Consider the following 27,023-nt stretch of genomic DNA (forward strand, 5'->3'; position numbering starts at 1 on the left):
ACTAAATGAAAAAGCTGAAAATGAGCGGACAAACATAATCGGTGTACGTTGCGTGTCTGTGCAGCAGAGGGCGCTAAAACACAACTCAGTCATGCTGAAAATGGCAACGTCAACATCACGTTGGCAACGTCAACATCACGTTGGCATTCCCCCCCCCCATAAGTAATTAGCGTTATACTCTGAATAAGTCAGTACCTACCTTAGTACAGTGACTAAGGCCGTCACTAATGAACTCATCTTACATTCAAACCATTCCTCTTCAGATACTCATTCAAATACTCACTATTCTGTCACCCCTGCATTCATGCCATTACTGTAGTTGTGTAGTAATCTGTCACTGCAGCTCTAAATTTGCATCTGTGTAGTAAATAAGATAACAGTTGTACACGCTGTGCCTCGTGGCTGGTACAGCACACCTGCCAGGGGGAGGTGTGTGTGTGTTATCTTCTTGGGTACAAACAGTGGTGTAGGCCAGAGTAAACAGACAGATCAGGGTGAAAGTTCACTGATATTGTCAACAAGGACATGAGGATGAGGATGACCCATGACATCCTTGCTGCTTTCTAGTGTAGTAGTTCTGTTTTAATCTGATGAATGATTACTTGTGTGGCGTGTGTGAGCATGTCAGTCTGAGTTGAAGCTGTGGTTGATACACTCTGTGTACGTAAAGTATGTTTAAGATGGTATGGTCTTGAACAAGATGTTGCATTGTAAAAGAGAACAAAGCCACAGACGACAGGAGCAAATATATAATCTTTGTTTTTATTCCCCGTTTACACTATTCATTCCTCTGTCCAGAAATGGCAGTTATAATTCTGACTCGCACGCTGGATCCATTCAGACCGCCAGCTGATGGGTACACACAAACTCATGCATGACCCCCACATTAGATGATGACAGTGAAGATCTGATGTTGAGGTGTCCAGAGAACAAACAGATGAAGTATCGTCGCTGCGTCACACTGATTCACCATTTGAACAGCGGACACGAATGATTATTGTCCAGTCCAACTTGAGTCCATAACTTAAAAAAGGTAGTGTATTGTTTAATCTCCAGTTTAAAGAGGTGAAAGTTTGGTCTATTACGTGAGGTATTGGCAAGATCCAACAGGAACAAATCCAGAAGAAAAAAAAGCCTTGATTTTTTCCCGCTTAAGGCTGCAAAAAGTGAATATCAAGCATAATAAACACAAAATCATCAGCAAATCCTAAAATCAGGTAGATGATGAGCAGTAAGCACACATACATACACTGTACATCTTAGGGAGACGCACTCTGAACAGGCCTGACGTCGGCTATCAATCATTGTCTTATGGGATAAAGGCTTCTAACCTCCAAGCAGTGAGAAAGAAGTCTTTAATGGCAACATGCATAGTCCAAACGCACACCTGACTGTGCTGTGTGTGTGTGTGTGTGTGTGTGTGCACGTGTGTGTGCGAGAGAGAGAGAGACCCAAACCTACAGATGTGTTCATAGTCCGAGATTTCATTCCTATTCCAGACAATCAAAGTAACACTTTACCTAATGGCTGCATGCACAAAAACACAATCCTGTATCACCATGAAGCTCATGATAAATGTGCAACTTCACAATTTTTAAAACCTGAAGAACAGAACATCTGCATTACATTTAGCACTGAAACCATGAACAGATGCATACTATTGGCAAAAATAAATATCCCAGTGTAGTTGAACTTCCACTTGAGAAACGGTATTTGGCAGAACTTCCTCCCGTCTGCAGAGATGAGGACTTTTGTGAGGACACCACGATGCTAAAGAGCCGAGCCAGTGCAGGCGTTTGACACTCGGGCTCGGCCGTGAAGCACAATTCTGACGAACCTTTGCTTCGCTCAAACATAAGATAGATGTAGGATACAAGATATATGAAAACGCAGCTTGATTCTTTGATTTATGAGCGTGTAAATGATTCTGTTTAACAATCACGTTCCCACCTCGGCCCTCTGGGAGGTTAGGGGGCATCTATGAGGAGCTGAGGCCCGAGTCGGACTCGGCGCTGCCGGCGCGGGCCTTGGCGGTCACGCAGGGGGCCATGGAGCAGGGGATGGAGTAGCAGGAGCAGGAGGAGCTCTTGCGCGTCTCCTCGGTGATGACCTCCTGCAGGGAGTGCTGCTCCTCCACCTTGAAGATGTTTGACTGCTCCGCCTGGTCCTCACAGATCCTACAGGCACGGGGGAGAGACGAGGACCAGTTAGTTCAGACATAAAGGTCACGGTTTCTTTGATTCTGTTCTTCATTCAAGTGTTAAGCAGATTTTTTCCTAGATCCTACAAGAGTGAACTAAAGTGACTAAACTAAATCTACCTCGTCTGCATCAAGACAACTAAATGCTACCAAACAGCGGCTCCAGCGGACCATTCCTCATGCTCACGTTCCTCAACGTCACCTGCAACATGTTCAAACCTTGCAGCATTCAATCAGGACAACAAGCTGAGTGCACTGGATGACTTTTTGTTAATCCCCAATGAATGTTTTTAAGACGTGTCTGGGCCGATTTTTTTTTTTTTTTTTTTAAGATCATTTGGCAGACGCTTTTATCCAAAGCGACTTACATTACATTACCACCCTTCGCAGAGGGGGGAGCAATTGAGGGTTCGGTGCCTTGCTCAGGGGCACCTCGGCAGAGACTCGTACCGGCGACCCTCCAGTTCCCAAGCGGATGCTCTACCCACTGGTTTGTTTGTTTACCGTTGCAGCACAGAGACCTTTGTGTCAGAGCAGGTCACACCCAAGCCACAAAAACAATCGCAGGATCGTCTGATGGAAACTGTTAAGGAATGCTTATCTATCTGGTCTCATCTGTGCAGGTTCACTTTAGGTCAAACTGTCTAATGAAGGCTAAATGCAACTAAAGCATACATATAGAATCCATACAGAAGTGAGGAGGCGAGTCAGCCCACTGAGGATTCATCGCCTTAATCGCAGTTTAAGTGAGGTTTACTCGTGCACGTTTACTGAGAAGCCTCAGAGGAATCACTTCCTGAATTGTGCCACACTTCCGATAAAATGCTTAGAGACGATTATGGTTTGGATTTGAGGCACTAATGTGGTTGAGGCCTGAACAATCCCCGGCGAGAGATGTGCGTTTGTGCAAAGTCAGAGTCTGTGTGAAACCGAACGACCCGAAGAAACGCTGATCAGGTCAGGAGACAGCAGGCGAGAAGGAGAAGTGAAGGTGAGGTCATCCAGTGCGTCTGTGCTCAAAAACCCCAAACTGCAGCACAAGCAGATCATCCACAGCAAAGAACCAACAACCCTTAGGCTCACATCCAAACCGGTTCCTACTGTCGAATATTCTTATTAAATAAACTGGCCTCAGTCTTGATCTGAGGTTCAGGATGTGAATGTAACTACTGGCTGAGCCTATAAGTCTGGTCCTCATGCAGATATGAAGCCATTCAGACTTTCGTGCCTCTCAGAGTGAAGATGAATGTGTTTGTGCATATCAAGCTGCAAACCCAAAACATTCAGGCATGAAAGAATAACAAGAGACGAAGGTCATCGTCTACAAACACTAAACCTCAGAGTGATGCACAGGACAGCTGACCAATCAGGGCATTCGGGTTTAACAGTCCAATAAGACAAACCAGGGGACATCTGAGGAGTCATGGCTCCTCAGATGGCGGGTGAGTACATCAACCAAACACAAACAGGATCCAGAGAGACATTACGGGAATCTGGAGAGCTTGAGTCAACATTTCGGCACCAAGCATTCCCAAATTCTGCAAGGAAAGAGGCAGAGTTAACAGAGCAGACGAGGCTGCACCTGGAGACTTAAAGAGAGGGGCCTGGCCCAAACCACATGTGACACACTGATGCCTGCTGAGCGCTCGCTCGCTGAGAAACACAAACATGAGGGGGAAACAGGACAGCTGGATGGACAGAAGAGGGGAGGACGGACAGGACGGACAAGACAGGACGGGTCTCGCTATCTGTGCTGTTGTGTAACATCTTAACTACTCTGTACACGTACACTTAGTCCTAGCTGAACCCTGGCACTGTTCCACTCTCTCTCTCCAGCACACCCTCCTGGGCTCGGCTCCATCGTGTCAGTTTATCAATGCGTGCTTCTGCTATTCTGATGAGTCAGTGCGTTTCAGGTTTCACTGCAGCAGGGTGTGTGTGTGTGTGTGGGGGGGTGGTAGGACACAAGTGGTAGAACACCGTGTACCTGTCGTAAATGAGCCCGTCGATGCCCTGCTCCCTCAGCATCTTCCGGGTCTCGTGGTCGTTGTTGTCCTCTCCCCAGCTGAACACCACCAGGCCTTTGGACTGAGCCTCCCTGATGTGGTGAAGGTTCTTCAGCAGCTCCTCCGTGTGGGCGCTGATCCCCTGGAACAAAACAGTGCAAAGTCGACGTCAGCGACAAGATGGGATTTGTTTGGCTTTGGTTCGTCTAAATGAGGTAACCTTCTACGTGCTCACCAGAATGTTCTCGCTCTGGGCGAAGCTCATGGCGATCTGAGTGGTCTGGCAGCGGACGTCCATGAGCTCGGGGTACTTCTCCGAGATTCCCTGAGTCAGGAAGAGGATGGGGAACTTGTTCTGCTTATTGCGCACCCTGAGGAACCAAGCAGACACACACACAAGTCAGGAGCTGCGGGAGAACAATCCTTGAGAACTTTTTCTGAAGGCTTCATGCGGTTCAGACCGGACGTGCTTACATGGTGCAGACATCCGGGTCGAAGCAGGAGAACACGATGCGTCTCCTGCCGGCATTCCGCAGCACGCAGGACAGCACGATGTCCAGAAAGGCGTTCATGTTGAAGTAGGACGACATATTTCCGTCCCACGAGCCGTCCTGTCGACACAAAGCGTCTCAGATAAACAAATGTGCGTCTGTGCTGCTGAGGCGAAGACGAGGAGACGTTCTACCCGACTCACCTTCATCTGAGAGATCCATTTGAGCTCAATGTTGAAGCCCACGTCCTCAGGAACAGCATGAAAGATCTACAGAGAAGGTGCATTAGACATTTAGGGCGTGGCTATTTTATCCTCCCACCCCCCACCACTAATTTGATAAGTCCAATCCCCCCTGATCTTCTCCTCTTCGTCGCTGCTCAGGTTCACTGTCCGAAAAGACGGGAGTCACCGAGAGTCACCGTGTTACTTTCCATCTGAAAAGTGTGGATCTAAGCGGAACCAACGATCAATCAATTTAACAATGACGATCACTGGAAAGTCATTTACCTGTGTGAGCGACGGGAATGGCTGATACTCATCAATTTCATCTTCATCGTCCATCAGATCTGACCAACAATCATACACATCACACAAATTATCGACTTTGGTATTCAAAGTCGCCATGCAGAGATTTAAACCGTTTTAATGTGGCAGACTGAGCCTGACACAAGCACTGGGGGTCAAAGGTTAAAGAATGAACTTGGTCTTACCTTTGTGATCGCTCGCCGTCGTGGCTGCGAGCTGTGGCACAGAAACAAGCAGCGCATTACTTCCTCATTTTCTCAGAATTTTTGGTTTTCATCTCACTTTACCAAGAGAATTCGGTGTGGCAGTTGCAGCTGCAATTAATGACTAATTAAGCCTGTTTGTTTCCCTGTAGTAGAGCTGCAGCAGAGACGGGCGGGGCGTTCACCATCCAGCACCTTAGCATAGTTTTAAGTTAAATACAAACATGTATAAGTATGTAGTGCGTGTAAATGATCTGCAGCTAATGAGGCAGGGAGGCAGTGGCTCAGTGGGTATTTCTTCCGCTTGGGAACCGGAGGGTCGCTGGTTCGAGCCCCTGCCGAGGTGCCCCTGAGCAAGGCACCGAACCCTCAATTGCTTCCCCCTCTGCGAAGGGTGGTAATGTAATGTAAGTCGCTTTGGATAAAAGCGTCTGCCAAATGATCGTAATGTAATGTAATGTAATGTAATGTAATGACAAACACACACGTTACCTGTAACTATGAATAAAGGCTCAGGGAAAGATGGGCTCATTTGGAAGCTGCTCTAAAGCTCTAAAGCCTCCTCACCACATTCTCCTGAACCTCCATGTTGCCTCTTGCCTCATGTTACTTTAACCGACTCGGGCTCATACCTTTAGAAGCTGCAGCTGATCAAATGTCAGATCCTTGACTGGCACCTCGAGGAGCTCCAGAGTTGTGTCGTTTTTTTTCTGCCAAGGTCAAGAGGAAGAAGAAGAAGAAGAAGAAGAAGGAGGAAGAGGAATGACTGAACGACCTTCAGAAATAAATCCAAGTTCACAGTTCGTAACCAATAACTTGATACTTTACCTTCTTGGTGGCGATGCAGCAGGTCAGGTCGTGGTACACGATGGGAATGGCGTCCTTGGAGAGGTGAACGTCAAACTCCACGTAGGCAGCGCCCTGATGCACACACACACACACACACAAGGCCTCAGTGAAGTGTAACCAAAGGTAAACGTCACATGTACTGGTCTATAATCTGCATCACTTACATGGTTGGCTGCACTTTTGAAGGAGGCGATGGTGTTCTCCCGGACTCGGTGGTGCCTGGAGGAGGCAAAGAGGAGAGACATGAGAACACAGAACAGACGGAGGATGGATCATTGAATGGACCTCTTTCAGGCTGTGTGGCTCACTTGGCTGCGTGGGTGCTGCCAGCTCCTCTGTGGCCCACGACCAGGGTGCTCCTCTTCTTCCAGTACTTGGTGTAGGAGGAGCTCATGTCACACTGCTGCCCCCAGATTGGCCGCATCACCAGGTAGTCCACTGAGAAGAGAGGCACACAGTCTGAGCCCTTCATAACACGCACGCATCTCTGCTAGGAGACTTGAAGAACCGGTTCTGCTCCTGCAGTCTAATCCCGCTTCGCCTCACCTCGGACTTTCCCGATGGTCTGGCGGGAATTTCTTCCCATGATGGGCAGCGTGACCTCGCCAATGTCCTTGCCGCTCTCCGCGAAAGTGGAGGAGAGGAGGCAGGCGGTGCCCACGTGTCCTGGGAGGGTGTCGCCCTGGACGACGTGCTCGCTCAGATCCTCCTGCAGATGATCAAACATGAATGTTGGTTCTATTTTTCCTTTTAAGATTCAGGGAAATTTGAAGGAGAACATTCCGTGCGGTAGAATCACCTCAAAGAACTCGAAAATGAGCTCCAGGTTGTCCGGGTCCATGGTGTGGATGCTGTACTCGGTCCACTGCGCGGGCTCCAGGGCGTAGCCGCACTCGGGCTGCGAGTGCCGCGACTTGTAGCCGTCGCTGCTGATCATGCTCATGCCCAGCGTGGTGGTCATCTTTTGCAGAGACGAGGGGCTCATCCCCTCTTCCTCCTCCTCATCCTCCTCCTCCTCAACGCCCTCCAACGTCAGCTTGATCCTGAAAGAGAAGAAGAAAAATAGCAAATTAAGAGCAACATCCTACATTTATAAATAGAAGAAACTGATTAAGATGCATTTAATGAAACTCTGTGAACTCGTAACAAAAGATGCGTGGGTGCACTTGAGGGGAGATTGCCGCGGTAACGCTCCACTGATCCGTCTCATGACGCCGGCCACTTTCTCGGCTCGGTGTAGAATTCCCCCCGGGCCTAAATGTCTCACCTGAAGCGAGACTTCTTGTATTTCTTCTTGGTGATGGACACCGGAGGCTTCTTGGAGTGATGGAGACGCAGCCGGATCTCCGTTTGACACGTCAGCCACCCGGCGTCCACGCAGCTCAGTCCATCTGCGGACGGATTTCACAAGGTTGTGGGTTAGGGTTAGTTGACTTTCACAATTACAAGCGGAAGAAGCAGCAACAGGGAGGAGGTGTTAACAAAACAAGAAGTGTTAAGTAGAGCAATCCTGGGCTTTAAGTTAAGCAACTCACAATAAACACAATAAAATGGCAGTATGATGTAATGACTTACTGTGAACTCCAAACAGTCCGTCGTCAATGTTCAGGTGTATCGCTGTAGGGAAGCATAAAGGCGTTAGAGGATAGAAGCGTCACATCTACAACAATACAGAAGGTGAATCAAACTGCAGCACAATTAGCAATAAATATCAAAGAACGTTCATCGCTATTTGCTTCCACTTCAATTTGCTTTGCGTTACTGTACGTGAGTGCAGAGCCGCTTTGACTCGCCGAAAATTAAAACCAAACATGCTACAGCCGCAGATCGTGTTGTGAATTAGAAGCGTTTCTCTGGGGAGTTTGATTGAGAAAATGAACCTGGATGTTTCCTAACGGAGTCAAAAGTTGTGCCCGGGGAATGATTATTGTCTCTGCTAGAGGAGAAACAATGACGACGAGGACACGAGAGGACGCGCAGCAGGGCGGGGACGTGTAGCAGGTTGGGGACACACGCGGGTACACGTTTCTCTACAGAGCTCCACTTTCAAAGAGCTTTGTTTAGGACCAACAATGGCTCTGTGAGGCTCTAAGCCGCCGGCAAGTCAGGAGATTCTGCTGCAGTGTTTCCTCTGCATAGACCCGGTAATCCAGGAGAGCTATGGCCCCCCGTCCCTGTCCCCAAAGCACAGACCTTAGAGACCCTTCACTAAACTCGCTCTCTAGAGCAAATTTGGAGGAGAGGAAAAACTGCAGTAGAGGGGCATTAGTTACCCGTGGCAACAGAATTAAGCTGGACTCTTCAGAGTTCCTGTTAAGTGGGGGGGTGGGGGGGAGGGGACTTCTCATGTGTACTTCATCAAAAGGTGCAGTCTCCTGGAGTTCTGTACCTGTGGGGCTGGTGGTGCGGGGCTGCTGATGGGTCTCCCACACGTTGACGATCACCTGACAGGGACCATCTGCCATCTGCAAGTCCAATGTTTGAGTACAAAGTTAGAGCACAGATACAATGCACTTCTCTTTTTCCTTCCCCCCCCCCCCCTTCCGCACTCAGAGCTTTGGGTTGTGGCCAGACTGTGAGAAAGCAGAGTTAAGAGCTGTCATAGTTACCCATCCCCCCCCCCCCCCAGCTGGGGCCGGGCAGCCACATTGGGATGAGACCTGAAAAGTTCAACCTCATCAAACTGCACGTGTATGGACCAGTGACCACTTTGTTAGGTACACCTGTACAATAACACCTTACACACATGCGAGCACCTCTACCTCCCTGAATGAGTGCCTGAATCACGACTCACATCTGAAGCTCATCACAAATTAAGATTTACATTCTTAAAATGGACTTAAATCGGGTCAACAACTTCTATGTCCAGAAATAAAGATATGAACCAGAACAGCGTTTTGATTGTAATCTGTCTGCTCCGGGACAAGTAAGATTGTTTCTGCAATCGGTGCTGCACAGCTGTACCTAATAAAGTGGCCACTGAGTGTTTACACAAACAATGAAAGTGGGAAGATCAACCTGCTGGCAACATTCCCGTCAGGTGGACTTCAGGCCTGTGTAATACAAAAACAAGAAAGAAGTCAGTGAAGCTCTAAGCTCGGCCGGCGAACTCTACAACCCTTATCAACACGAGCTGCACGGTAACTAAACCTTCTTGTCTCCGATTGGCTCTAATCCTGGAAAACGTGGTTCAGAGCGTGTCTCTGCTTGTCCCTGGAAAAGAGCTCACGTGCTCAGACCGGAGCGAGCCGGCTGCAGCTCTGGACGGTCCAGAGGAGAATAAAGTCCAAGAAGATAAACACAGATGGAGGGGAAGTGACAGAACACCTGACATAAGACACGCGTCCTGCTAATCAACAATCACGCCAGACAATACCACGGCAACCGGGTGGACTGAACTCGCACACATTAACCATCACATCAGAAGGCATTAAACTTCACATTTACTCAGTGAATCAAGGCTGCAGAAGTTTATCTTAGACAAATATTAGCAAACCGCTTGTTGGTTTATTTGTGTTGAACTTGTGTTGACTTTGCGCTGACAGTAGCCCCGCCCCCCGCAGCAGCTCACCTTCGACTCCAGGAAGAAGCCTTTGAAATATCGATACGTGAAAACCACTCCTCTGGGTAGAGCGACAGTCGCTGACCAGATGGAGCTGTCAGGGCGACAAAGACGATGTTTAAGCATAAGCAGACGCTTGGCTGATATGTGTGTGTGAATGTGTGTGTGACAAGTCCACCTACCCATCGTCACACGCAGGTCGCAGAGTCACGGCTCTCTGGTGGCTCCAGTTTCCCAGAGCCTCACAGCTGCCGACCACTGCGATCACCTCACCTGAAATCACACACACACACACACACTGTTAACAAGCTCTACAATCTATATGAAGATAACTTGATTGAAACATATAACAATTTAATTTCTCATTGAAAATCTTACAGAGTTCCAATACTTTATTTACAATTTCTGTTAGTTTGAAAAGTCTCTCACTGCTGAAGCTTCATGAGTTTCTCTGAAATAATATGATGTAATATGACGTCAAAGTATAGTTCATAAAATCCGCCATTTTCAGCCTGAGGGTCTAACTCGTGTCTGTTCTGGTTAAAGGGTTCAAGTTCAGAGTTAAATGTCATGGCCACCTGGTGAAGTGTCTCCTCTGACTGTGAGGGTGACCTGGCTCTCCATGGCGCACACAAGCCGAGACGCTCAACACTGGAAACGGGAAACGAGCTGAAACAAACAAACATAAAAGCACCATCAGCCTCCATGAACCCCGCGCGCACACTCACCGTTACCCCGCCATGTTGGCCCCACATACACACACACATACACGAACACACACATACACGCGCGCGCTAAGAAACCCTGAGGCACCTGATGTGTTGTGTTGTGTCGCCGGGTGTGTTTGTGGCTCCTAGCAGCCTCGGAGGCGCAGCTGCATTCCGGGCGAAGCAGCTCCTCTTACCGCGCCGACACGCTGTGAGCTGAGCCGAAGCAACACCGAGCAGCCGCTCCGCCGCCAGCAGCCATTACTCACCGCTACGAGCCCGCTATGACGCTCACCGCGCCAAAGACACGAGCCGCACGGGAGACGCGAGCATATGAAGCGGCAACAATACTTCCTGAGAATATAAATTTTGTTCGGAGATGGGCAACAGGAACGAGACAAAGCCCGGGCACGACTGAGCGGCGAAGCGCAAACAGCTGACAACTAGACGTGTGGAAGTCATGAGATTAAAGATGATGCTTCCGATACGCGCCTTCAAAATAAAAGTCAGCCGATTGTGCAACAGCAGTAGGAATCCGAAGAGATCCAAAAGTGTGTTTGTTGCCCAAATTGTCTCTTTTCATTATATATATTAATTACCTCAAAAGCCCACATGCACATAGTTACAGGGATTCCCAAAATAAAAATAATAATTCTCAGACAACCAACCTATTGTGATCACTAATCTGGGGCCTCCAGGGGATTAAGCTTCCATTAGTTATTCAGGAAACAATCCAGTGCCTCAGACATTTTACATTTCCTCCACAATTGGATTACATTAAATTCATACACTTAATCAATAGCCGATAGGGCTATGTTTGTGTCTCATTGATATGTCACCAAATAGGACAGATACAGACACACACACACACGTCACCAAAAGCAACAGGGAATCTTGGTGACTGATGTTCTGAACAGGACTCTGAACAGGACTCACCTCTCCATGGGGGGCTCGCTGGATCCTCCTGTGGCGAAACCTATCCCACTGCCTGAGAACTGAGAGGGGGGAGTGTTGGGTGGGACGGGCCATGCCAGTGCGCTCAATCGCCACTAAAGCACAAACACACAGCCAGGCAGACAGTCCAAGGAGATGTTTTTCAACCCCTGACTATTTATACACTTATATAAGTAATATTTATACTTCACTCTCATTCTGACCTCTTTGACCTCATAGCTTCAGCCATGGCTACCACGCATCACTGGTAATGTAACCTGGGGTCAGGAGTGTTTCAAGCCATCATACTCCCTGGTCCAGCAGACCCAGCCAGGGCTGATCAAACCCTGGCCTGCGTCGCAGAAGAGATCATCAACGCCATCTGGTAGCTCCACCCCGCCCCCCAACCCTCTCTGCTATCCTATCGATGTGCTTTCAAGATGCCATGATGATGTCATTCCCTCCGCACCAGGACCCTGGGCAGAACCATGATGTAATGTTAGACTTCATGTCCTTCTCTAACCTGTTGTGCTGGCTTAGTGACTCCTACCCTGAAATCACAGTAGTAATCCAGGATAAAGGATCATGTATCCAAAGATAACACAGTGAGTTTCACAAACGCCCAATAGGAAATTATGGAATTTATTTATTTATTTTTTCTATATTTTGCTATTTAGTTTCTAAAAGTTTCCTGTGGCATGTTTTCACAATTGTTTCAACAGACACTTTGTTCATTGTGAGTTTTTGTTTGATGCTGTAAACATATAAAACAGATCCCCTAATCATAATCCGCAGCCTCGTGTTTATTTTGGAAACCTTATTTCCGTGTTTCGTGTTGGTTCAGACTCATTATGTCTAACTTGACAGTTCTGGTTTATACCGCCCTTCTCCGGATCTGCGGCTGTCAGCCTTGCTGCGTTTACTGACTGTGGGAAATAAACAGGAAAACAATACAAAAGAAATAGAAATGAGCAAACTTGCAAAGATAACACATCTATGGGGATACTGAAAGAATGGAAGCTTATGAGGGTGAAGAGTTTAGACGAATTAATTAACCAAAACACAATCAAACACCCGTTTCTGATTTATTGCTGGAACCGGCCACTGCGGCACGTTTTTATTCTGTGCGGCTCTGAGTCGTACGATTAATAAACCATAAATGAAATTGCTTTTGCTGCTACTGCAACGTTGTGGTATTTTCGACAAAATGGTGGCCTCCAATCAAGTAAAAAAATTAGAATTAGAATTTACGAGGTGACGTAATGCAGCAGTTGATTTGCGCCTCGGCGTACACAACATGACTGCAGTTCAGGACGAAGATCTGCAAGAGAAACGAGTGAGGAAGCGAAACTAATGTCGTTACATCCGCTAATGTAAGCGGATTTAAGAGGAGGATTTAAGGGTAAACAGGGTTTGGTGTCACGATGAGGAGGAGGGAGGAGGAGGATTGGAGGAGGAGACGTGGATGTTGTTGATACTGACGTCATAATGCGCCACGTTCACCTCAGACAAACCGGATTCATAAAGACTTAATTAATGATTTCAATTAATGGTTTCATGGTGTTGAACCTTTTAGTCCCTTACAACCCAAGGGCAGTTGGTCATTCGTTTGAGGCTTTCAGGGACTTAGAGGGATCATGTGTCGTGGCTCCTCAGGCTCAGATCCCCTCTCACTCATTAGGCTGTTAGTAAGCAGACACTTTCACCTGCTGTTTCACTGCTGCAGACATGAGGGGATGTGCAGGTTTGAGCCATCAATCATCATATGGGCCACAGGCGAGGATGATGATGAATGAGGCAGGTTTGCATTTTTAATAAATAGGTATCAATGATGTAGCTGTGTGAGTTGACCTCTCACCTTATATTTATTGAAACCAGAAAAAAGTAAAAAAAAGTAATAAAAAAAGCCACAGTGATAAAAGTGATAAAGCAATGACGTTCAGTCACCCAGACCCCAAACCAAAGGCTATCCTGCAGCGCCCCCCGGTGGTGAGATGAAATAATACACCCGCTACAATAAATAAATCTGTACAGTAAATATGAAATGAATTCTAAACAACAACGCTGACACGACATTAATCCTATATGTCACAAAGTAATATGGAACAGATGCATATTAAGATGAACTGTATGATGTAGTATGTGTTTCTGTGTTGGCACCTGTTTGATTGTGCTAATTGGAAACAGCTGGTGTCAGACAGACTGAAGTAAAGATCTCACTCTCTCTCTCTCTGCTCCTCGCTCTATTCTTTCAACTCCATTTCCAGTCATAATCATATCAAAGAGATGAATTACAGGCATCCCAGGTTTCCCAGCAGATCTGAGAAGGAGCCTGGCACGCTGGCAGAATAGATGTTCTCATGCAGATTTCAAAATAGAAAATAAAAACAATTCCTCCAGGCCGACGTGGTGATAAATGGGGAGTCTTCCCCGATGAGCAGGAATGCTGAATAATCATTATCATTTCCCTTTGGAACGCAGACAGCAGAGTTCCATAAACACTCACTGAGAATCATGGAGCAAAGTGTTCCACCAAAATGTATGATTCAATATAAGAATAAGGCAAAACAAAGACGTGTGATTTTGCACTCGCTATGATGTAACACGAAGCTCACAGCCCCAAAGCATGACTCCACAGATCTAAGCATCACTCAGTGTCTCACCTGTCTGCACGTCAAAGCCAATTAGACAGAGGAAATGAAAAGAGAGATAAGCAGAAGACGTGGAGAGGAAAGGGAGAGATGGAGGAGACGTATCGTCTTTGTGCAGAGGGAAACGCAATAACAGCCTGAGGGTCACTGCTGCAGGAGCTGGAGCAGCAGCCTGCATCAGTGTGGAGATAAAGGCTGTGTGGTAATAAATGCTTCCACCGGCGCAATTTAATTTCCTTTTGAAAGAGGAGAGAGAAGAGTGAGTTTGTGTTCTGTCTATGTGTGTGACCTGCTGTGCAATAAGAAGATCTGAGTAATGTTAGAAAGAAGTACCACTTTAATGTTTCAGCAGTCGTTTGTCTTCCTCCTGCTGCAGACAGGAGCTCACAGGGAAAATATGAGTTTTAATACACGACATTAAAGCGCTGCTGCTGGTTTGAAAGATGCAAAGTCCTCAATCAAACGCCACACACATCTGTAAACACTGATACGATGAAACTCCCACATGTAAAATGACCATTTCCCTGATGGATGAAGACATTTAAAAAAATAAAGCCACAGAGTGACCAGATTTACTTTACTTTTATCTTGTTTATTTTGTTGTATTTTATTTTATTTTACTTTACTTTACTTTACTTTCATCTTAAATTAAGCCCTCATAAATTTACTTGGTTGATGATCACTGAAAGCTCTGTGTTGCCAGGCAGTTGATTGCTCCTCTGGCTTGAAGCGTCTCCTTCAGCCCTTTTGTTGGAGCTGCGTCCCCTCTGTGGACAGAAAGGGACATAACGGACCCAAGGGTAGGAGGACAGGCGAGAGCTGATCCCAAACGGGAGGTCGTATACTTCGTCAGTTCCTAAGATGTTGCTGGAATCAGGCTCAACTTTGTTCCCGGTTGCTAGGCCGCGCTCTCGTTTGGTTCCTAAAATAATGGAGGAAGAAGAGAAGAGAAGATGAGAAGGTGCAGCAAGTCTGTCTTTACCATACCAAAGTACAAATGCAATCAAACCATAAACAAGTCCATAAGTGGAACTGACGCACTAACAGTCTTTTGTCTTTAGGATTCCAACGAGCTCACCTGGAATGGTGTTATCGAGGACGAAGCCGAGGACTCCTCCGATGAACATGGGAGTATTCAACAACACCTGTAACACCTGGTCTACTTCCACCACACCTGAGTGACACACAGACAAACACACATCACTTCCTGTTCAATACTGGTCCACGCAAAAGGTCAAAATAGATCCTAAGGAGTGAAGGTTCCTACCTGTATCTATGAAATCTGGATTCTTCATCATCCAGTTTGGAATCATAATTGCAGAAAACATGGAGAAACCAAAGACGAAGATGTTCCTGGATGAATTCATATCTACAGACTGTAAGATGAAGCGTGTCAGCATCTCTGTCACCAAATACATCACACACTTCATCCAAACGTCCTGGTGTTTACCTGCAGGTTGGAGATTCCAGCAGCAGTTATGACTCCAAACATGATTATGAGCATTCCACCAACCACAGGAGTCGGGATCGTTGTGAAGACGGCTCCGATTTTACCCAGAAAGCCTAGCAGAATCATAATAATGCCACTTACAAAGATCACCATCCGACTCCCCACCTGTTGTTACACAGACGCAGTCCAATATTGAGTAAAAGCAACATTAAAAAATCCAGGGATAAACACATTTATTACCATCTGTTACCTTGGTGACGCCCACGGCAGCCACGTTCTCACTGAAGGATGTGGTGCCGTTGCCGGTGCCGAAGGCCCCGGTGATCAGGGAGCAGACCCCCTCGATGCCGATACCGCGGTTGATGGCGTGTTTGGGCAGCGGAGGGGCTCCGGACAGCCTGGCACACGTGTGATAGTCTCCCACTGACTCCAACATGGAGCAGATGATCCCAGCCATCATGCCCAACACAGCTGCCAAGCTCACGGTCGGTGTGCCCCACTGACCTGAGGCAAGAGGTCCAAACCGTGGTTATAGGAACACAAACCAAAGCTGCACCATCTGTTGAGTCTGGACTGGCGAGTGTGGACTCACCGGGGTAAGCCAGCGTCAACCAGGGAGCCCGGCCCACCACGTCCCCTTTCACATCGGTGCGAGCCAGGTAACCGTATCGCTCCGGATCAGCTGGCAGCCTGTCGTAGATGGTGAGGAGGTAGCAGACGAGCCAGGAGATCCCGATGCCCAACAGGATCTAGTTCAGATCTTAGGTTAGTATCAGAACCTGCATCTACAAGCCACAAGCACATAGACTAGATAGAAGAATCCGGAGCATTGATGACTTACAGGCATGATCTGGAACATGTAGAACTTGGTGACATGTAGCTTCTTGGCTTTGCTGTATACAGGAATGGGTACTGGGACCTTCCGGAGGTACTGGGAGAACAGGGTGATCAGCACTACGGTCCTGTGGGACCAAGAGGAGGGCAGATGAAAGATGGTCCAAACATGGCAGTTTGAAATCAAAGGTAGTAGACGTGCAGCCACGCCCTGCTTGTGTGTATGTTAGGTCCAGGTGAGCGAGGAGGCTTTACGTACATGGCAGAGACGCCCCAGTGGCTGCCGGCCTTCATCCCGGCTGAGTTGTACAGCGACAGGCCGATGAGAGAGACGGTGGGCGCGATGGTAAGGGGGCCGATGAAGCGCATGAGGAAGCCGATGAAGCCAGTGAAGCCCACCACGATCTGCAGGACCGAGGCCACCATGATGGCGCCCTGCAGCTGTGGGGTGGAAACAATATTGCCACTGAATTAATCACAAGTTCTACAGGTGACGTCTTCTTCCTCTGTCTTTGTGTTGACTCACTGTCCTCATGCGACTCTGCCACACGTCTATGAAAACAGGCGAGGATGCGTTGACCAGGGTGGCGTTCTGAGTCCAGGCGGGGCACTGCCGCTCCGGCATGGACAAGAAGGCCATGGCAGGGGACATCAAGGCAAATGTGCCACCCTGCAGGATGGGTAGCCTGGAGAGAGAGAGAGAGGGAGAAACCTACTCTTCTTCATTCGTCACATGTGGTGACAAATGAAGAGTACAATCTAAGACACACATATTTAATTACTACTGATCTATGATATTTGACCTCCCATCACTCCTACCTGACGCCCAGTGTGATCTGCAGGAGTGTGGACAGACCCGAGACCAGGAAGATGGTGTTGATGAGACGTCCCTGGGTCAGGCTGTCGTGCTGCAGACAGAGGCCCTCAGACAGAATCAGAGGGATGGTGACCAGCGCTCCAATCGCCGTCAGGTTGTGCTGCAGAGGACAGCAGAGGAGCGATGATGAGGCCCGACACATCACTTCCCGTTTCACTTCTTTAAAGGGCCGTAGGGAAATTCTCCCTCATCTAAGCACAATGTTTTCCTCCCTGAAAGGCAGAGGGCTGTGGTCACAGCTTCCTTTTGCTCACAGAGCCTCTCCAGCATGTAAAAAACTGAATTCCAGCGAGTAGCTACTGACTGGATAAGCTTGTGCTCTGCCACTTTCAACTGTTGCTGAATAGCCCTGAGCTTCTCGGTGGCCTGTGTGCTGTGGTGACAAAAGGACACCATCGCACTGCATTTTTCCAGCACTTTCACCACTTCCGGGACAGTTTTTAAACTGTCCTTTACAATCAAATTCAGTGTATGTGCAAAACATGGATGGTGCCTCCATCCAGTCTTGTGCACGGCAGCAACCATGTTTGCACCATTGTCTGTCACTACTGCAGCAACCTTGTCAGTTATGCCCCATTCTTCTGTGATGCGTTTAAGCGCTAAACTGATATTGTCGGCTGTATGCTGCCCATTGAAAGTGTGGGTTTCCAAAACAGCCGCATCATCACATCATCACATCACCGCATCGCATCATCACATCACCGCATTGCATCACATCATCACATCACATCACCACCACATCACATCACCACATCCCCACATCATCGCATCATCACCGCATCACATCATTACCACATCACATCATCACATCATCACATCCCCACATCACATCATCACATCATCACATCATCACATCATTTCCACATCACATCATCACATCATTACCACATCACATCATCACATCACATCACCACCACATCACATCACCACATCCCCACATCATCGCATCATCACCGCATCACATCATTACCACATCACATCATCACATCATCACATCCCCACATCACATCATCACATCATCACAGCATCACATCATTACCACATCACATCATCACATCATCACATCATCACATCATCACCACATCCCCCTGTACGTCCTCTAACAGCCACACAGAGGCTGGACCTGTTTCAGGATGTGATTTGTTTGTGTTTTCCTTTAAAGGCCAGGCTTCCATCGTCATTTGTCTCAGTCATATGTTTAAATATCGACAGCAGCCAGGCAACACCCAAGGCATCAAATTAATAAATCTAATCTAAAGTCTCAAGTGTGAAATCCAATAATCTAAATCCATACCACCCCCAAGGCTGAAACCCACCTGGAAGGCCAGAAAGATGCAGAGGTACCAGGGGGGGACGTCCATCACACCATAGGTGGGCTTATTGCTGTCCTCGTCTGCGGTACAATCAGTCCCACCCGTCTTCCTGTCTCCTCCCCCGGGACACTCAGGGACACACAACAAACAGAACAGGTTCAAAGGTCGTCTGCAGAAACAGATGAGCTCACTTTGGACTGTGTATCATACATAATATCTCACAACGTGTTTGGTTTATTACTTTAGAACTACTTTTGATTGACAGCAGAGTTTGATAAGATGACCTCATTTCACCTTATGTCACATTATTTCACCTTAGCTGATCTTATTTCACCTTATTTGACCTCATTTCACCCTATGTCACCTGATTTGACCTCATTTCACCCTATGTCACCTGATTTGACCTCATTTCACCCTATGTCACCTTGTTTCACCTTATTTGACCTCTTCTTTTTGAATCCTCATTTATCGCTCTCAGTCAACATTCTGCATTGTGTCTGTCTCCCAATGTTGGCATGGCAACTCAACAAAGCAGCTGTCAAACACTGACACACACACACACACACGCACACACACAGACACACACTCACAGACACGTATACTAGAATCATTAAAAGCATAGCAGGAATATATATTTTTATTTAAAAAATAAGTCTTTAAATCTCAATATCACAGATTATTGATTGTTCATTATTAATCATTGGTCACTTAAGAAATATTTTCCACAGTTTCTTGGTCATAAAAACACAAAACATGCAGATATGTGCAGGGAATAAATGGAGAAATATTCAATTGATACTTTACGGATTTATCATGTAAATTAAAAGATAGATAGATATTTTATTATTCATAGGACCATCTGTGTGTCAAGTCGCGGCTCTTCACTCTGAGCTTTAGTTACAGGACCTCCACATGTCTCTGGAAGCTCCCAGAAGTATTACACACGTATTTGGAAGGAATGGATGTTTCTACTCACATGAAAGCAGTGATGGCAGTGGTCTCCGTTCTCTCTCTTCACCTCCATCGTATTGCCGGTCTTTGATGAAACTGCGTCTGCCTTATCCAGGTGGAGCTGCAGCCAAGATTCTGCCTGGTTTCACCTCAGTTTCAATGTTTGTTGGTACTCCTCTGGACAAAGTTCAGCAGCTCATCACTCAGTTACAGACTAATCTTTGCAAATACCAGTTAAGCTGGATTCATTAAAGGAATTCACTTATTTCATCTTTGATAACCAATGCGGTGGAGTGTGACGCGCCCATCTCAGCGCCTGATACGGAGCTCACAGGGCTCAACTTCTATCAACCACTTCAAGCAGCTCAGTGTCACATAAGGATTATTTAGCAACGGAAAAGTGACTCATTAAGTGAAAGGTTCAGAATCAGCCATATTTACGTTGGAGCTTCCTGTGTGCGCTTCATGTGTACACTGCAGACAAGACAAGACAAGAGCGTATAGTTAAGGTGAGTCGTGAGAGGATCCAAAGAATTTTACAAGCACCTCTGAGGAAAAGTTTGAAAGTTGTGTTGCATTGCAGAGGACGACTTTTTTTGGTGCAAATAGAAGGAGGTTAGCACAGCAGCTCTGCCTTGGAGTGGGCGTCCTGCAGGGGTCACATCAGGGGGCAGAGTAAGCAGAGCAGAGAGAGCAGAGAAGAACCCAAAGGCCACAGCAGAAGATATTTAAAGTCTCACCAGGACCGATACAGAGCTTCTTAAGGAATCAAACACGTTAAGATGAGAGCCTGCATCCTTATCAGAGGGACTCCAGCAGCTCCCACATGATCCTCCATCTTCCCCCCTTATCACTTGGCTTTTGCGCTGTGCTTTTGATGTGGTTGTTATTGTAACCCAGGCGCTGACATCCATCACTGCGTTCATTATCTCTCTCTCTTCCTTGCTGACTTAGAGGAATAGCTCCAGCTGGGCTCACACGTCGCTCAGCTCGGTGGCCTGAGGCGGCGGGAGGGCAGATCAGAGCTGCTGAGACGTTGAGGGGCAGGGACCTGATGTTATTCTGTGTGACTGCCGATTCGCTCTGGACAATTATGTGTGTGTGTCGCTGTGAGATGTCAGGTCACGTTATCCTGCATCGTGAATGAAAGCTGGAAAAAAAGGAAACTTAACGTTGATTAAAAAAATGCAAAGTCTTAATTATGAGATGAAACCGTTTCCATAATTCTGTCTTAACATCAGCATTTGTTTTTATCAAGGCAAAGGGAGAGCCGACGGCAGACGGACAGCAGCCAGATAACCAGGACACATGTTGAACCGGGGTTCATGGTCTCAGATCAGGATAAGATTAGATAAAACACATTTACTGTAAATGACCTTGGTAGATGCTGCACTAGCTATCCAAACAGCTAAACACGGAACAAGAAGAAACTCCAAAAGACGGATGGTTTGTTTAATTTACTTCAGCAGCTTCCTCATTTCCATTCCTTCTTATCCTTATTTTGTGAAACTGTAACAATAAACAACCAGGAAACAATTACCATACACTATTGTACATTACAATAAGTTGCATATAGATTAATAAATTGGAAGTAGCTCAAACGATCAATCACGGCAGTTGGCATGGCGATTAGCAGCGAAAATTAGCATATGAAAAGCGGACTGATTAACATAACAATAAAGCGCTAAATACATGCAAACGTACACAAGGTAAGTACAAAAGTGACATCACAGATTACGCAGCATGTAATACTTACAGACAATCCTTTAACAAACACCAAAGGGAGAAACCAGGAGTGAAGAGCGGCCATGTACCTCAGTAGGCTCGTGACAACGTACTTTCTCTTTAGTGTGACTAAGTGACACAAGCGGGATCATTTTGGAGACTGACACATACTTTTCCGCTGAAACTTCCCGTTTCACTTCTTTAAAGGGCCGTAGGGAAATTCCATTGTCTGTCACTACTGCAGCAACCTTGTCAGTTATGCCCCATTCTTCTGTGATGCGTTTAAGCGCTAAACTGATATTGTCGGCTGTATGCTGCCCATTGAAAGTGTGGGTTTCCAAAACAGCCGCATCATCACATCATCACATCACCGCATCATCACATCACCGCATTGCATCACATCATCACATCACATCACCACCACATCACATCACATCATCAAAATCCCTCATTTCCCAGTTTTCAATGAGATGACATGTTACGGTCAGATATGCCTCTGTGGACATTGAAGTCCACATATCAGTGGTAAGTACAACACTGGAAGCATTTAGCAAAGATGCCCTTACTTTGCCTTTGCATTCATCAAACATTTCTACAAGATGAGTCTCTGTCAGTTTCTTCCTGGGAGTTTATATTTTGGGTCAAGAGCTCTCACAAATCATCGGAAACCCTGGTCTTCCACTATGGACAGAGGCTGGAGATCCTTCACAATCATCTCTCCCAGGCATCTTGTGAGTGTTGCTGCTCTTGGGGAATCATCTTTAAACAACATAAAATCACAGGACAAAATTAACGAGGGGGCTTCTCTGTTCTGAATGCTTAATCTTATTTAGTTTCAACTATGTATGTATGTATGTATATGTGTGTGTGTGTGTGTGTGTGTATGTCTCTCCAAATAGCCTAGAATAAGGGGATACAAACACTTGCTGTTTTATAATCCTGGGTGACTAAAAAAAAAAATTGTCAGTAAAATATTTAATTAAATAGATGCCACAATATTTGCACAAGTTGGTCAATACCAACATTTTAAAATATTTATTTAACAGTTAAAGCTAATTAGACTCACTGTAAATAATAATAATATATTATATAGATAACATGTTTTGTTTTTATATCCATCTTTTCTAGTAGGCTATATATTTTTCTAAGTTCACCATTGCTGTTTTATCGCAATTGCTCTGTATAATTTAATGACACCTAGTCTATGTAATCCACTTTAAATGATCGATGTTATGAAACCTTACCTGAATAAATCTAGGCTTTATGTGTGAGATTATCTCAGTGATACACATATTAGGCTATTACTCCAAGCTGAACTCGTGCTGCTATTTGTTGAAGCATGTATTCATTTTTGTTACTTGTCTCATAACCATATAACAACTCCAACAGCAACAGTGCTTAGCGGCGCTTAAAGCTCCGCATTTTCTCCCTTTACCTGGGTAATGTCTGGCTGCAGCACCGAAGGACGCCGCCAGAGACGTCTGCACCTGCCTTGCCCTAGCACCTGATACATTCTGCGGCTGCACTTCTGTCCGCCTCTGCGTAAAGCTCTGATATTCGGTGCCGTGGTTCGTTCTAAGGTGTTTGACAAGGTTTGTTGTGTTGCCACAACTCTTGACTGTTTTTCCACAGATGTCACACACTGCATCCGGGCTGTTAGTGGAGTTAAAATAGCTCCACACATGACTCCTTTTCCGCTCCGCCATTGTCACACACTGAGAGACGAGTGCGCAGCAGCGTGCCACTGCGCTTACGTATTAGCCACTTACCCAGGCGGAAGAAAAAGTAGTTCCTACCAGTAGCGTGTCATTTATACAAGATCTGGATAGTTTGATAACTTTCCACGGTATTGCTGTTAATGGTATGCATTACCACAAATGACTGAAGTATCAAAAGTATCGATATTTTCATTTGAGAATCGATTTTAGAGCATACAGATCTGGTATCGGAAGTATCGATATTTCAGTATCGATCCGCACATCACTAACAGAAACCACCACGTGGAGCTTCAGCCATCTTAAGAGTAAGTGCATTCAGGCAGCAGAAGCCCCCCCCATCTACTTAACTCTTTGTGACAAGTAACACCAAAGCTAAAATGTCTGAAACCAAATCCCAAAGGACTGATAAGCAATCAGTGCACTCTCTAAATTCGTCAAAGGCAAGCTCTAAAGCTGGCATTGAACTACTTAGAGCAAAAGCAAAAGCTGAAGCTGATGCGTGAAATTACAGACAATAAAAAATGTAATGGCGCACAATCGAACACAAAAAACAAAAGATACCAACAAATACTGAATGAATGTCACAGTTGTGGACCGATCCAAGTTTACTGGCGCGGCAAAAAACGAGATTCCGGAGGTTTCAACAAATCAGATGGCATTGGCATAAGATGATTTTCTCTCTCTTGAAATCCTGGTTGAAGGAAACTTGGAGCTCACTCTGACCTAAAGCTCTGCACCCAGCTATCCGCCTTTAAACCTGCGAGCCTGAGGCGGAGATTAGACTGGATAATCGAGTTTCTCTCTGCTGTCTCACACACACACACACACACACACACACACACACACTGACTCCATATCAGCTGATTTTATCACCTCTGCGCTCAGTGGGAACAATAGCTCCCATCAGTGTCAATTTACCCAAAGAGTGGAAAGGTCGCGGCAGGAAAAAGGCTCCCAGGAAACATCAGTCATCCTTAATATCAGAGCTGCCTAATAAACCCTGACAATGTACTATAGAATTAATTAAGATCTGATATTACATAGTCTATACTGGATGCTGGGGAGCAGTGAAAGAGGTATTAATGATCCTCCATCAGCCGCAGAGATGGTTTATGTGTTTACTAGTCAAGCCGAGGAGATGAAGGAGCTCCTGCAGGTGATTAACAAAGCGGTTGGAAGTGCTAAATCCATAATTACAGCTCAAATTACGCAATACAATAAAGGTGGATATTCCACGGCGGTGTAAAGGGGCTCAGAGAGAGAGAGAGAGAGAGAGAGAGAGAGACCCCTGGAATCATCGATCGGCAAACGGTGGTTTTCCAGCTTGTTGCAATTAGTGGAGAAGAATCAGTGATGCGGTTATGCCTGAGGTCTGATAACCACGCCTGAGAAGAATGAAAGATGTTCAATGTAAAACGAGTTTTACGAAGAACGAAGAACACACGGCCACGGAGAGGGAGGAGGAGGGAGGAGAGGAAGGGAGGGAGGGAGGGAGAGAAGAGAGGGAGGAGAGAGGAGGAGAGAGGGAGGAGGAGGGAGGAAGGGAGAAGGAGAGAGGGCGGGAGGGATGGAGGGAGGGAGGGAGGAGAGGGAGGAGGAGAGATAGGAGGAGAGAGGCAGAGAGGGAGGAGGAGAGAGGGAGGGAAGAGAAGGAAGAGAGGGAAGGAGGAGAGATAGGAGGAGAGAGGGAGGGAGGGAGGAATGAGAGACGGAGGAGGAGAGAGGTAGGGAAGAGGATGGAAGGAATGGAGCGATGCAGGGAAGGAGGGAGCAAGGAAGGAAGGACAGACAGACAGATGGGAGAGCACAAGTAAGGATGAAAGGGGACGAGGGACTGAAGGAAGGAGGAAGGAAGTGAGGGAGGGAGGGAGGGAGGGAGGGAGGGAGGGAGGGAGGGAGGGAGGGAGGAAGGAGGCTAGTGTGGCTTTATTTACTGGGTGTATTCATGTTCAGATGGATGTGAGCACTAACAGATACAAAGCTGCTTCCACGCAGATCAAAGTTCACCTGAAAATAATCCACCGCTCAGAAATCCAATTTTCCGCTTCGCTTGAGTCCTGATAAACAATTTATGAGTGTCAAGTTTGCCTGTGTCCCCTCTGGATGATCGGGTCCATCTGTTGTGAGGATCATTCCACATTTACACAGATCGATCCACGTGATGAACGCCCGGGGGAGGCCGGGGCGCCATCAAGCTTTAATACCCTGCAGAGGATCCCTGTAAGAGGGTTTGTAAACACGATCCTTTGTGTGACCGCGCTCATCAGGTTGTGTTTAGATTTATGAATTATGAATGATGAAGAGCACCAGAGGCTCCAGGGTGAGTGTGAGTGTGTGTATGATGAGCTGCTGTCTTATGAGGTTGTGTGTTTACAATAAGACATGCGCTCGTGGAAATCAACCCACCTGAGACGCGTCCCGACTTTGATGAGCACATTTCCGGTCATAACAGAGGGATGGGCCCTGTGTTCTCTGCTGCTGGTGGGCGGAGCTTCATCCTCCCGCAGCTCCTCCCTCTCATCTTCAGCCTCCATCACTGCAGCACAAACATCAAGCATACCATCTTATATTAAAGACTTTTAAGACTCGTTTCCGATTTCATTCACTTTGCTCTCTCGTGCTCTGGTGCTGTTCTAGTGTTAGAAACTAAAGAGCAGTTAGAGGAGAGGAGAGAGGAGGAGTCAGATTCTGTCTCCATAGCAGCGTTTCCTTCCATATCTGCTGAGTTGACACATATATGACAGATACATTACCACATGTATGACAAAGAACATGCAGTCCACATCACTCCACACACACACACATGTATCTATGCGCCGCAGCAAATATGTGTACATTCCCATACGTGTCCCTTTCTGCTCTGTTGCCATAACTACGATTAATGTCTCACTGTGAGTGGATTAATGACCTCAACTCTTCAGAGAGCAGTTTACCTTTAGCGCGCGTAAAGACTCCTCTCCGCTTATTCACATTTATACTACCTCAGTTGTACTTGTCATCCTCCCCCACCCACACCGCCTTGCACACACACACACACACACACACACACACACACACACCCCAAAAAACCTCATTAAGATCTTCATCATCCTTAACTTGCATCCCTGAATTTACACTTTGTGCTCAGATGAACAATTTTTTCTTTCACAAAATCCTCATGGGTCACAGTCACTATTATAACAGAGGAACTGATTAAACACACACACACACACACACACACACACACACACACACACACACACACAACCACACACACACCAAAGAACAGGACTTTGTAAACTATGAAATACTGCCTTCAGCATTTTCCGTCTCATTTTCTTTGCCTCATTTCAGGTTCCGACATCATCACTGTGCAGGGGAGCAGAAATCAGATACTTCTACATTGTATAGAATAGATCATAAGCAGCTCTCACTTGCTCCCATTGTTAATGACTGTTGGCTCAGATGTTCGGGAGTAAATCACCGCTAAAGCTTCTCTGTCTTTGTCTGAGGCTTTTGGTTTCCGGCTGCTGCATCGAGCGGCGCTGCAGCCGAGGCCGTTTAGCGTATAGATCACCTCACGTCCTGCATCAAAGCAGCAGGCTGTCAAACGACACCAGCATGGATCCAACGCTCCTCTTCCTGGTGACCAACACACAAACACTGAAAGGGGAGAAAGAGAAAGAAAGTTATGGTTTAGAAGTTTCATTTGATTTACTTTTTAAAGTTCATACAAAATCTGTATGAAGCATCAAACACATCCAAACCCAGAAGAGACAACAGAGGATGTTCGGAATCGTTTGTTCAGAAGGCGGATTGTGTTTTGCCAAAATTTCAATTAAAAAATAATCAGTTTTGAGTGAGCTGGTCTTTATTTTTTCCAAACATTAATGGTTTTTAGATTGTTTCATTAAGTTCTGAGCCACTATTGTTTAATCAGACAACAGTGACATCACTCCACTGTCTGATGCCTCCTGAGCGTCTCTGCCAGCCTCAGGGTGGATTTCAGAAACATGAGACGAATTCTGTGTGACAAAACATTTCATG

The 27,023-nt window shown here is 46.5% G+C and overlaps 2 protein-coding genes across 4 annotated transcripts; both read right to left on the minus strand.

Moving 5' to 3' along the window:
* Window positions 1-741: 741 nt before the first annotated feature.
* gpcpd1 (glycerophosphocholine phosphodiesterase 1) lies at window positions 742-10,811 on the minus strand. The gene is made up of 20 exons (XM_076160216.1): window positions 10,652-10,811; window positions 10,417-10,507; window positions 10,021-10,111; window positions 9,848-9,932; window positions 8,666-8,741; window positions 7,852-7,893; window positions 7,544-7,667; window positions 7,076-7,319; window positions 6,823-6,985; window positions 6,585-6,714; window positions 6,441-6,495; window positions 6,256-6,348; window positions 6,060-6,137; window positions 5,410-5,440; window positions 5,207-5,265; window positions 4,901-4,966; window positions 4,681-4,817; window positions 4,442-4,577; window positions 4,188-4,348; window positions 742-2,177 (listed from the first exon to the last, which is right to left on the minus strand). The coding sequence occupies exons 2-20, from the start codon at window positions 10,460-10,462 to the stop codon at window positions 1,979-1,981; spliced, it is 2,016 nt and encodes a 671-aa protein (XP_076016331.1). The 5' UTR covers window positions 10,463-10,507; window positions 10,652-10,811; the 3' UTR covers window positions 742-1,978.
* A 3,632-nt stretch (window positions 10,812-14,443) lies between these two features.
* LOC143008449 (solute carrier family 23 member 1-like) lies at window positions 14,444-21,432 on the minus strand. Of its 3 annotated transcripts, none has more exons than XM_076160217.1 (13): window positions 21,311-21,432; window positions 19,580-19,731; window positions 18,607-18,732; window positions 17,233-17,390; window positions 16,940-17,099; window positions 16,673-16,854; window positions 16,421-16,541; window positions 16,172-16,328; window positions 15,830-16,083; window positions 15,580-15,744; window positions 15,397-15,505; window positions 15,208-15,303; window positions 14,444-15,051 (listed from the first exon to the last, which is right to left on the minus strand). In XM_076160217.1, the coding sequence occupies exons 2-13, from the start codon at window positions 19,625-19,627 to the stop codon at window positions 14,786-14,788; spliced, it is 1,842 nt and encodes a 613-aa protein (XP_076016332.1). In that variant the 5' UTR covers window positions 19,628-19,731; window positions 21,311-21,432; the 3' UTR covers window positions 14,444-14,785. The 3 variants fall into 3 exon arrangements, with proteins under 3 accessions (XP_076016332.1, XP_076016333.1, XP_076016335.1); XM_076160218.1 differs by lacking the exon at window positions 21,311-21,432 and adding an exon at window positions 20,295-20,978; XM_076160220.1 differs by lacking the exon at window positions 21,311-21,432 and having other exon boundaries at window positions 18,607-18,772; window positions 19,580-19,994.
* Between the last annotated feature and the right edge of the window lie 5,591 nt (window positions 21,433-27,023).

The sequence above is a fragment of the Genypterus blacodes genome, unplaced genomic scaffold (assembly GCF_046128005.1).
Source record: "Genypterus blacodes isolate CSIRO-AG114 ecotype Tasmania unplaced genomic scaffold, CSIRO-AGI_Gbla_v1 ptg000104l_1, whole genome shotgun sequence".
NCBI classification, from domain to species: Eukaryota; Metazoa; Chordata; class Actinopteri; order Ophidiiformes; family Ophidiidae; genus Genypterus; species Genypterus blacodes.

Bases quoted from the DNA above. Each gene is read 5' to 3' on its own strand.
- LOC143008449 (XM_076160217.1), bottom strand. From the start codon at position 19,627: ATGGAGGTGAAGAGAGAGAACGGAGACCACTGCCATCACTGCTTTCAT. The intron at 15,745-15,829 runs GTAACAGATGGT...GTGTAACAACAG, and splicing joins CTGCCGTGGGCGTCACCAAG to GTGGGGAGTCGGATGGTGAT. The intron at 15,052-15,207 runs GTGAGCTCGTTG...CCATTATTTTAG, and splicing joins CCTCGATAACACCATTCCAG to GAACCAAACGAGAGCGCGGC.
- gpcpd1 (XM_076160216.1), bottom strand. From the start codon at position 10,462: ATGGAGAGCCAGGTCACCCTCACAGTCAGAGGAGACACTTCACCAG. The intron at 7,668-7,851 runs GTAAGTCATTAC...ATCCGTCCGCAG, and splicing joins CGGACTGTTTGGAGTTCACA to ATGGACTGAGCTGCGTGGAC. The intron at 6,349-6,440 runs GTAAGTGATGCA...TGTGTGCATCAG, and splicing joins TCAAAAGTGCAGCCAACCAT to GGCGCTGCCTACGTGGAGTT.